The following is a 10,157-nucleotide window of genomic DNA, read 5'->3' as shown; positions in this document are numbered from 1 at the left end:
TCACTTACGAGTTCAAAACATTCACATAAGTATAGTTTAAAGAGATAAATGAGCAAAATATCCATCGTTAAACCTGTAACTGTATGTTGTGGTCTGAATATTAAAAAAAAAAAAAAAAAAAAAAAAAGCAACAACAAAATTAAAAACAAAAAAAGCATCAACAGTTCTCCCTCCTTAGACACCATATTCCTCACGCCACTTGCTTCTTTAAAGGTGTGTCATTTAGAATCCGTTCTCCCCTCCGACCCCACATCCACATGGAGAAGACGGCGCCAACGTTTCCTCCTCGACTTGTCACGGGCTCGCAGTAGTCTGAGGTCCAGATTGATGCGATTGTACGCACGGGGAGACCGTTAGTCACGTGCAGCTCTGTAGTCTCCATGTGTCCATTCACAAGCCGTCGTCGCTGCCGGAGCAGGAATGGGTCGGATTCCATGAAAGTTGTTTTAACAAATGCTGTTGCTGAGTAAAGTTTGCACAACATGACCGACACACCTTACAATGTTTTTCTTTTTTTTTTTCTTTTTAGACGACACAAAAAAGCAAAAAAAAAAAAAAGAAAAGAAAGAAAAAAGTCTTTTTTGTGTTTTTTTTTAATATCAAAAACTATACAACTCTGTTATCTCCTCCTCCTGCACAGTGGCATGAAAACAGACACATTTACTGATAGTACTTCAAAGACGTTGCCACTCACAGAGACGCACACACCCACGTGCACACTCGTCATCGCATTCGCTCAAATAAAACTCTTGTTACTTTACATGCAAACAGAATGAAACAATAATTAAAAAAAGCAAAAAACAACACACAAAATAAAACCAAACTTTCAGGAAAAAATAATAATCATCATCATCATCAGCTGGAGAGGGGCTCCTCCGTTATTTTACATTCTTCCTTTGTTCTCTTTTTGATGCTGTTAAATTCATTCAGAGTAATTCCAGCGCGGGGCCGGACGGATGGACGGCGACGAGTTTGTCAAGTTGACGTGTTTTGAGGGACAGCGGACGTCTCAGACGCTCGAGGGGGTATACATTTGTCATCTCTGTGTCGGTGAGGAGTGGAAGGGTAGCCAGGAGGAGGAAGACAAAGAAGGAATAGCGGGGAAGAAATCCAGTTGCGGCGAGGGAGCGAGCGAGGACGGGATCCTGTTTGTGATGGACGGCAGCAGCTGGGAAGAAAAGAGGAAAAAAAAAAAGAGGAGGAGGAATGAGAGGCTGCATCAGTCACGGTGGTTTAGAACATAAACAATTTCTGCTTGGCATCCAGTTCTGACCAACAACCCTGCTCTCCGGCTCCAGCTTCATGGAACATTCGACTCATCTGCTAAACAAAAACCGAGCGCCAAAGCCAGAGCGTCCAGAGTCTGCGAACTGCCGGCCTGAGGGGGCAAAATATGGATTTCCAGGCAAGAAGTGTACTAACTTCTGCGTGCCACATGTTTCTCTGCGCGCACAATATATGAAACATGCCCTCGACTTATTGGCGCACGTCAAAAACTCAACGATTTAATTCCTTTGTAAAGTTGTCAACATTTCACAGGCAAGAAGTGATTGATCGTTTACAATTAACCACACGTTCAAGAAGATCTTTAATAAATGATAGACACTGATATAATAAGAAACACTAATAATTAGAAACAACTGCCTGTGTAACAAAACATGTATATAGTCACACGTATACAGTAACAAAACCAGAAACACTCTTCTGGTGTGTTGCTAAGACAAAACAAGCAATGCGACTACACCGGCTTGAGCTTTGGCTAATCCTGCATAGACAAAAATTAATTAATTAAAACGCAGCGAGAAGTAACCAAACGTTCCAACACTCGACTTTTAATAACAGAGTTTTTGAGAGAATGCTGGTGAGGGTTCTGCTGCTCACTTGTTTGCAAGGAGTCACCACAGCAGATAAATCAAATGTTTACACCAGATTCCCTTCCTGACTCAACCCTCTCAGGGATCCGTGTCTCCTCACAATCTCAAACCGAGGATCTTTTGCATGTTACAACTGATCGATTTGCCTCAAGTATGAAAACACTCCTAATTGAGCCAATCTGACAACTGAAACATTCTCTTTAAAGATATTTATTACATGTCTCTTTATTGGAATTATTGTAGGGTCTTTGCCTCAATACAAAGTGTCTTGAGGTGATACATAAATAGAACTGAATTGAGTTGAATGTATACTTAAATGCCACTGAGAAGTTTAGGATTTCCATAATACTGCACACAGTGTTAGATAGTTTGGCTTTTTTCAGAAAGTAGGGACTTTTTACTCCACTCGCCTACATGTAAACATTCATTTTCTAGATCTGGTTCATGTTACTTTCCACTGTGTTAACAACCTTCCATCACAGAACCAGACGGGGGTTTGCATCTGGGGGTTTAACTGGCACTGTACTCACGTAAAATATGAACAATTACTTTTGGCATCTAGTTTCTCTCTTGTCAATGAGGACAGTCAGCTGTTTCACATCCATACTGCTTTACCAGTATCAAAGTGGTAGCTGTGTCCAATAAATCAGTGTTGAATAAATGAAACTAAGCCTTGAACTGTGTAAGCTTAACCTTCACTTTATTACCTTGTGGGCAAGTGCTAATTTATGCACATAAATTATGATGCTCAAATTATTTTTAAAAAAAAAAGTCAAATAAATCTGGCCACGGGTTAACCAACAAGAGAGCAGTACGTAGCATCTGATATGCCAAAATTAATTAAGACCCTGCGTTAGGACCCTCTGGTACCGTGACAACGTGCTGGTGTGTTGGCTCAGAAGAAAGTTAACACCCCAGAGCGCCTCTCTTCGTTCTTGGAAAGTGCCTTGGAGCTCTGCTGGGCTCTGTCAGGCTCAATGGGAGTCAGCCGCTGATAAATTTTTCTCATTAATATGCCAGAGGCATCAGGCCCACAGACTGATCACAGACCAGTGGCTATTGATCCGCTCTTGCTGCCTGAGGTGGAGCAACCTGCTTGTTAATTAACACGGCTTCTAGAGCTGAGGGGCCAGTGATAGGGGGATCTAATGACTCTCACAGGCACTCTGTGGTTATATTAGAAGCACACTTCGATAATAAAGGGAGCTTTAATCCAATGTCTGTATTTTCTTTTCTTTAATAGAGTTGTTTCTTTGCTAAGTTTTGGTAACAAAATGAAAACAAAAGACTGTCAACTCTCACCTTGATCCTCCATCGTTTTCTTTTTCTTTCTTTGAATATTTCCTGACGCTGATGACTCTTTCTGCATCCCTGTTGCCCCCCGTGTCCGATAACGTCTTGGCAAATTTCTCCATCTCACATTCCGCTTATAAAACCAACTCATGTGGTCCAAACGGGCGTCCGTCAAAAGTGGTGTGGAAGAGTTGGTTGGTCCTGCAGTAGTGATGGGGATGGGACTTCGATCCACGTGGGGAGATGGATGGGAGAATCCGAACTGCGTGTTTATCGAAGGTGTAGCAGGGTGGGATTTTTTTTTTTTTTTTGACTGTGTTTTTTTTGTTTTTGTTTTTTTGGGAAGACAGGGGAGTGGAAAGGCTCCTCTGGAAGATCAAAGACATTCTCAGAAATGTCCTGAGGGCAACATAATACAGCGATCTGGGAGAAAAAAACAGGCCAGAACAGAGCAAAAAACAAAAAAACGCAACACAAATAGCTCCTTAAAATAAGCCCTCCCTGCACAGCCATCTTGACCCCTCCCCCCCCCTCCCCCCCGAAGAATCCAACCCCCAGCCTGTCAGAGATTCACTGTTTATATCTGACGGCTAGGATTGTCCATTTTTTCTGGAAGATATCAAACAGTTCCAGCTGAGAGAGAGAACAATGGTGGCCGGGGCAGCCTCTGAGTCCCACAGAAACATTTCATGTACAATAAACACAGAAAATCAAAAAAAAAAAAAATGCTCTGTGGATTATTCCAGAGAGAAAGTTCCAGAAATAACACTCTCTGCAAAAGGAGGAAGAAAAGGTACGATCCCCCTCCCCCGCTTTTCATTCCAGACCATTAAAGGCACTCCAGATTGGCCTCTCGGAAGCACTTTTCCAGCCGTCCCCTCCATCTATCCATAAATGCTGCAGATAGAAGTGTCCCATTCTCCAAAAACAACTAAAAGGGCAAGGTAAAGGTATGATTTTTGAAAAAAAGGTGCCATTTGCAACACTTTTTCCCTTCTTCATCAATGTCTTCTTTTCTTTTAGATCCAATTTAAAGTGCATGGATGAGGTAAACTATTTCTTCATAGTTGATTTGTCTCTTTTTTTAATATTTAATCTTTTTTTGTTATTTGTTTTTTTTCATAAGAAACAAAGTCGTTTTGCTTCCTTTTTTCTTTGTTTTAATCTTCTCAGACGGGAACCATTCTGCCTTGCATCTGTTGCATTTGGGATAGCATTCCCTGGACACTGGTCAGGATCTTGTTCTGGTGCGCTGCGGAGGAGATGCCTATGCGTGCCATGTCCCTGAAAAGGATTGGGAGAAGAGGCCTTTTAGGACTGAGGACAACAATAACATGCACACGGAGGCCTGATCCACATGATGAATTTTACAGCCTACCAGTGGAAACTGGTCTGACAGTTTAACTGCTGTATAAGGAATTTCACTTGCCAACACGGCAACTCTAATCGTGTAATCTTAGCAGAAGAAAAATGTGGATATAATAAAGAAGTGACAAATTTAACTCATGTTTTCCTTTCTAAATGTGTCACAGAATACCTTAATAAGGGGATAACAGAAACTGTGTGCTAAAAATGAAGCAGAGACACCGGGGGAACCGCTTAACTTGACTAAAAACTTAAGCAGAGGGAAACAGCCCAAAACATGCTCCAATTACTTGAGCTAACTAGCCTAGCATAGCTTAGCTTATCCTTAACATCTGAAGCAAAGTTAAGTCGCTAGCAGTGTGCTCAAATTATTTGAGGTGACTGGATTAGATTCATTTAGTTTATTTTAGTTCATATATAACTGAAGCAGAGGTAACATAATAGCTTAATTCCTTGAATTATTTTTGAAAACTAGCTTAGCTTATTTTAGTGTAAATTCTAAAAGCACAGTTTGCCAGGATTATTTCAGGAAATTAGCTTATTTTTGCCTGACGTAAAACCGAGTGTTTGCGTATGAACACAACATGTTTCTAAGCTGTTACATTTGGAAACAGCAGGTTGGCTGTTTTCATGTCTTATGCTCAGCTTAGCTTTATATTTATGAAGGTGTTTTAATCTGTCTCTCTTTGAAAAGGTTTAATGAGAAAATGTGATTTCACCGTTTTGTCATAAAATAATAGATAAACACAGTTGTTGCTAATCATGTCTCCTAAGATCTCTAGTAATGTCTAAATAGGATCCCAGTGACACCACTTGCCCCAGCCAGTTGGCAACTGTGTTCCCAAACGGCTTTGTAATGCTGCCCTAAAACCTCTTCACAGTTGTTTTGGTTGTGAGGATATTCCTGCGGGCACGGGTAGTTTGCGTGGAAATCACTGACTTGCCTGCAAACTCTCACCAACTACTTGCAAACTGGATGGCAAACTGAAAGGGGAGACCATTCATCTTAAAAGTAGTTGTTTCATCTTTTGAAACAACTTTCACTTACTCTGTTTCCGGTTTGTGCCACACTTTTGCAGGTTTTTCTTCTGCTCTGTGGTAGATAAGTGGGTGTTTGCAAACAAGTCACCGTCTGCCATGGAAACTAAGAGCGACCTGTCAACCCACTAGTAACCAAAACAATCACAAGGAGGTGGTGCAGCACCCTCTTTGTAAACTGTTTGTAATGGTTTGTGTGAGCTATTACAAACTCAATAATAGCGTAACAAGTTAAAGAAAAATCATAAAATTGCCTACTTTTACAAAAACGTTCCTATTTCACTGTGATGCTTGGCATTTCCTTTAGTTTTCTGTTTCATTCTTCTCATCCTTCAAAATCACTTGCAGCATGGTAAAAGTATGATTGTGGGCAAAGTGCTTACTCTTGCGTCATGTGGACCACAGCCTCTGGAGTTGTGTAGCCGGCGGCCGTGAAGTTATCGCAGTATCTCTCCATGCCAATGGCCTGCAGCCAGTCCTCCACTGTGCCCACAGCCGCGGACACCTCGGGACTCCCTGGCTCAAGCAGGGTGGTAGTGGGCCTGTAATAGGTGGAGAAAAGTGACGAGGTTATTTCACGAAATCAAACTCCTCGTTGTGTTTAAAGCTACTGCACTGTATGCAGCTGTTTGCATGTAGATGATGAAAGCCAGTTGTTCAAGTGCTTTTTACTTGAAGCATAATCATCTCCATCTTTGATTACCTCCGATTCACCTCAACTGCAGCAACGGCCACATTGCGGGAATTATTCCATAATTCTTAACTATGCTTCTGTGCTGTAGTGTCAAAAATGTGTGACAATTACAAGCTGTAAAAAGCACCGAGCTACACTTCTCCCTAGCTTGTCCTCCCTGATTGAAACACCAAATGTGTCAGCTTAGCAATTTTGTATTTTTTTTGTGTCTGTATTTTGCAGGCTGCACCCAAAAACTGAGCCAAGTCAAACACAGCTCCTCCTCTGGTGTCACCGATACAGTTAGTTAATCCTTATTTCACGGAAAACACACAACCTGGGCACACTTCGGTGAATTTTACAGTGTGCTTGGAGTCCCTCTTCACATTCAGATATTCATCAGCATATTTGTCCTCCCTCTTTTTTCCCTGCCTTTCTCCCTTTCTGTGGCAGCAGCTGTGAAACATTTACACGAGGCCGGTGAGTCTGAGTCACACTTGTCCCGCTTGGGTAAGTCTTGCGCTCTCGGCCTCTTTATCGTTCTCTTCTTTTTAAAAAGGATGTCGAGTAGAGCTGTGAGAACTGGATGTCAGGCTCTTTATTAAGTCGTCACTTCTAAGTAGGTGGAAAAGATTATGCGCAGGGATACCTTCCCACACACACACACATACTCTTCTTTCCTTTTTGTAACCGTAGAGCTGCAGTTATAGGATTCAGCTCTGCTAATTACTCTACACAGACTCCACGCTTGCTCTCGCTGTATCCTATTAGGAGTGCGCATCTGTGTGCGATCGCGCAACCCGCTCGTGTGCGCTCGCACACTCGTTAAACTCAAACAGACTCCCGTCGGCCTGCGTCGAGTCTGTAAACACACAAAGGTCATCCTTAACACGTTTGGCTGCTCAAGAGTAATGGTGTTGGAGACGTAGGGTCGTGTTTGTTTTTAACTCGGTGTAACGTTGTAATTCCTCCCCTGTTAGAGCGCCTAGATTCGTGTGTAAAGCACCATTAAAGCTAGTTTGCAGAGAAAGCCATTATGGAGGTTGTTTGCGTTGTAACGAGCCACACGGTGCTGGCAGATAATGTTTAATGGTGAATGTAAATAGCGGTGACAGAGTGGGACGCTGTGTGTGTGCGCGTGTCAGTACGTTGGTGTGGCTTCTCAAATATTATGTGTTATGGAAATTTTGATGCTCTCATACAGAACTGTATGTAGACGAGAAGCAGATGATGAAGAGTATAAAATACAGATGCATTAATTATGAATGTCAACGTGATATCGAGGTTGACAGGTGAACGCACGTGTTACAGCAGGCAGTCACCTCACTCTCAGACTCTGCTCTCACACAGAGCATCTTAACTTGTCTCAGGCCCACTCTCAACATACGGCTCTCATTTTCCTGCAGCTGGCCGGTCCTCGAGAACCATCATCGAGCCCAAACAGAAAATAACCCATTGAAGTATCCAAACAGTATTTGTATTACTTTTATACAATTTGCTGTACTTTGCATATGTGGCAGTGAATGTGTGACTAGCACATTTCCAGGCTGTTTAATTAAACTAAATGGGAAATTCCTGTAACACAATTGCCAATTTATTTTAAATTAAGTGTAATAAACCTATATAATTGTCAAATTTCCTGATAATGTTAATTAGCTCATTCAGTGGATTCCAGAGCGATCTTCCCTTAACAGCCACAAGGCAGCAAGCTGATTATTAATAATTAATTCCTATTACGCAATCAGAGCAATCTTAGAAGTCTGACAGAGAAAACTGTTTTAAGATGTTGCTTTTTATTTTCACTCTCCTGCTTTTATGCATATGGACTGATACTGTTTAAGCCCGAGACTGTGTGACCAATATTGGGACTGCTCATTGCTAAGATTAAAATATCCTCTGAAAACACACTCAACACTAACTCAACCATCACCTTATGATATTTCCTGTCATCGTTCATTTTCCAAAGCACAAACGGAACTGAAAACTCTTCCTCTTTTCAGCCCCTTGCGTCATTCTCCTTCCTCTCACCTGACGGTGGTCTCTCCCCCGGTCCTCTTCAGGGTGTTGGGGTTGCGGATCAGTTTGTCCAACATGTTGACTATTTGCCCAAACTTTGGCCGGTCGGCCCTCTCTCTCTGCCAGCAGTCTAGCATGAGTTGGTGGAGTGCCACGGGGCAGTCCATGGGCGGGGGCAGTCGATAGCCCTCATCAATGGCCTTGATCACCTGGATAGCAGATAAATGTGGCTGTAAGACTTTATGACTGAGCAGAAGTGTTATAAAAACTTCAGGCAGTTTGATTACTTTGTCATTTTTATAACTTTTTTCTTAATTACTGTACTTTACACACCTACACAATACATTATCTTTTTTTTTTCCCTTTTTCATAATTAGTGGAACCACACATGTGAGCTCACTGTGCAATAAGGAAGAGGAACACTCTGCTGGTGTTTCATCACAGCTGCAGGTAATTGTATAACTACGTTAAAATGATGAAGCATTCTTATAAAGTTGTTTGACATTACCCAGCCTTAATATCTCACAGTAATTCACCCTGTGCATTATTCATGACTATCTGCATATGATTACGTTGCTTCTGACTTACATCTTGGTTGCTCATGTCCCAGTATGGCCGCTCGCCGTATGACATCACCTCCCACATGACGATGCCGTAGCTCCACACGTCACTGGCCGAGGTGAACTTCCTATAAGCGATGGCCTCCGGGGCCGTCCAGCGGATGGGGATCTTTCCTCCCTGTAATTGAAAGCTGGGCTGATTAATGAAAGCCGACAAGTGAGGGTACAGACAGCCCTCTGACTCAGTCAGACAGATGCTCGCCAACACACAAACACGCTTGCACTCACCCTGGTAGTGTATGCGGCCTCGGGGTCATCCTCCAGGACTCGGGACATGCCGAAGTCGGACACCTTGCACACCAGGTTGCTGTTAACCAGGATGTTGCGAGCGGCCAGGTCACGGTGGACGTAGCTCATGTCCGACAGGTACTTCATGCCGGAAGCGATGCCACGCAGAATGCCGACCAGCTGGATGACAGTGAACCGACCGTCGTTCTTCTGCGGGGGAAAAAAGAGAAACGCTCATCCTTATTGCTGTTAAATGTCCACACTGTGACAAAAATGTCTGCTAAGTAAATACAGGGACACTTGTGAAGGGTCACTCCTAATAGCTCATTGGGTATAGTAATAAGTAATAGTCTTAAGGTTTAACTTTATAGCGTAAAGATCCGTAAGATTAGAAAAGACCTATAAAAAGTCCACTCCATTCCACATCTCCCTTTAACTAGCACTGTGCAACTGGTTAAGATGTATAGTGGACCTGTAGTGGTGTGAACCTGAGAAACACAAAGTTTCACCTGTTTCAACCTCATTATCAGGAGAAAAGCGAGACGATAAATGGGAAGGACAAAGTGCGAATGTTCGTGAACCGACACTTGTAAATTTGGTGGATAACATGGGATCAGCGTTGATGCACAAACACGCATGAACACGTGTGTGTGGAGACAGAAACGCGTGACTTACCCTCAGGAATGCATCCAGGGATCCATTTTCCATGTACTCTGTGATAATCATCACCGGTTTACCTAGAAAGAGAGAGAGAGAGAGAGAGAGTGGGAATAAGAGTGAGAGAAGGAAAGGCAGATGATTATAGAGGTAAACGACGCACATCACAGCTCAACGCAGCAGGAGGGGGCTCTCCAGGGAAAATGCATGTGTGTCTGTGTGTGTGAGGCCATCCATCTCTGTCCCATAGTGATTTAATTAGCTGTGTGTTACCGTTGCCCTGACGTCCCCCGTTTTTCCCTTAACATGCAAAGGCATCTCCACTGAAACAAAACACCACACACACACACACACACACACACACACACACACACACACACACACACACACACA

General features: G+C 42.8%; 1 protein-coding gene across 2 annotated transcripts in view; it reads right to left on the bottom strand.

Moving 5' to 3' along the window:
• Positions 1-4,283: 4,283 nt before the first annotated feature.
• LOC102212260 (ephrin type-A receptor 4) overlaps positions 4,284-10,157 on the bottom strand; it is a 56,284-nt gene continuing 50,410 nt past the window's right edge. For both annotated transcript variants that reach the window (XM_005738353.2, XM_013912203.1), the window contains exons 12-17: positions 9,783-9,844; positions 9,108-9,317; positions 8,848-8,997; positions 8,272-8,468; positions 5,954-6,112; positions 4,284-4,451 (exon numbers count right to left, since the gene is read on the bottom strand). In XM_005738353.2, coding sequence (XP_005738410.1) covers positions 4,337-4,451; positions 5,954-6,112; positions 8,272-8,468; positions 8,848-8,997; positions 9,108-9,317; positions 9,783-9,844 — 893 coding nt within the window. In that variant the 3' untranslated portion in view covers positions 4,284-4,336. The remainder of the gene's footprint in view (positions 4,452-5,953; positions 6,113-8,271; positions 8,469-8,847; positions 8,998-9,107; positions 9,318-9,782; positions 9,845-10,157) is intronic.

This window comes from Pundamilia nyererei, unplaced genomic scaffold (assembly GCF_000239375.1).
Source record: "Pundamilia nyererei isolate P.nyererei 1_Seehausen unplaced genomic scaffold, PunNye1.0 scaffold00083, whole genome shotgun sequence".
Classification (NCBI taxonomy): domain Eukaryota; kingdom Metazoa; phylum Chordata; class Actinopteri; order Cichliformes; family Cichlidae; genus Pundamilia; species Pundamilia nyererei.
Note: the sequence above shows the minus strand (reverse complement) of the source record. Positions and strands in the feature narration are given on the sequence as shown.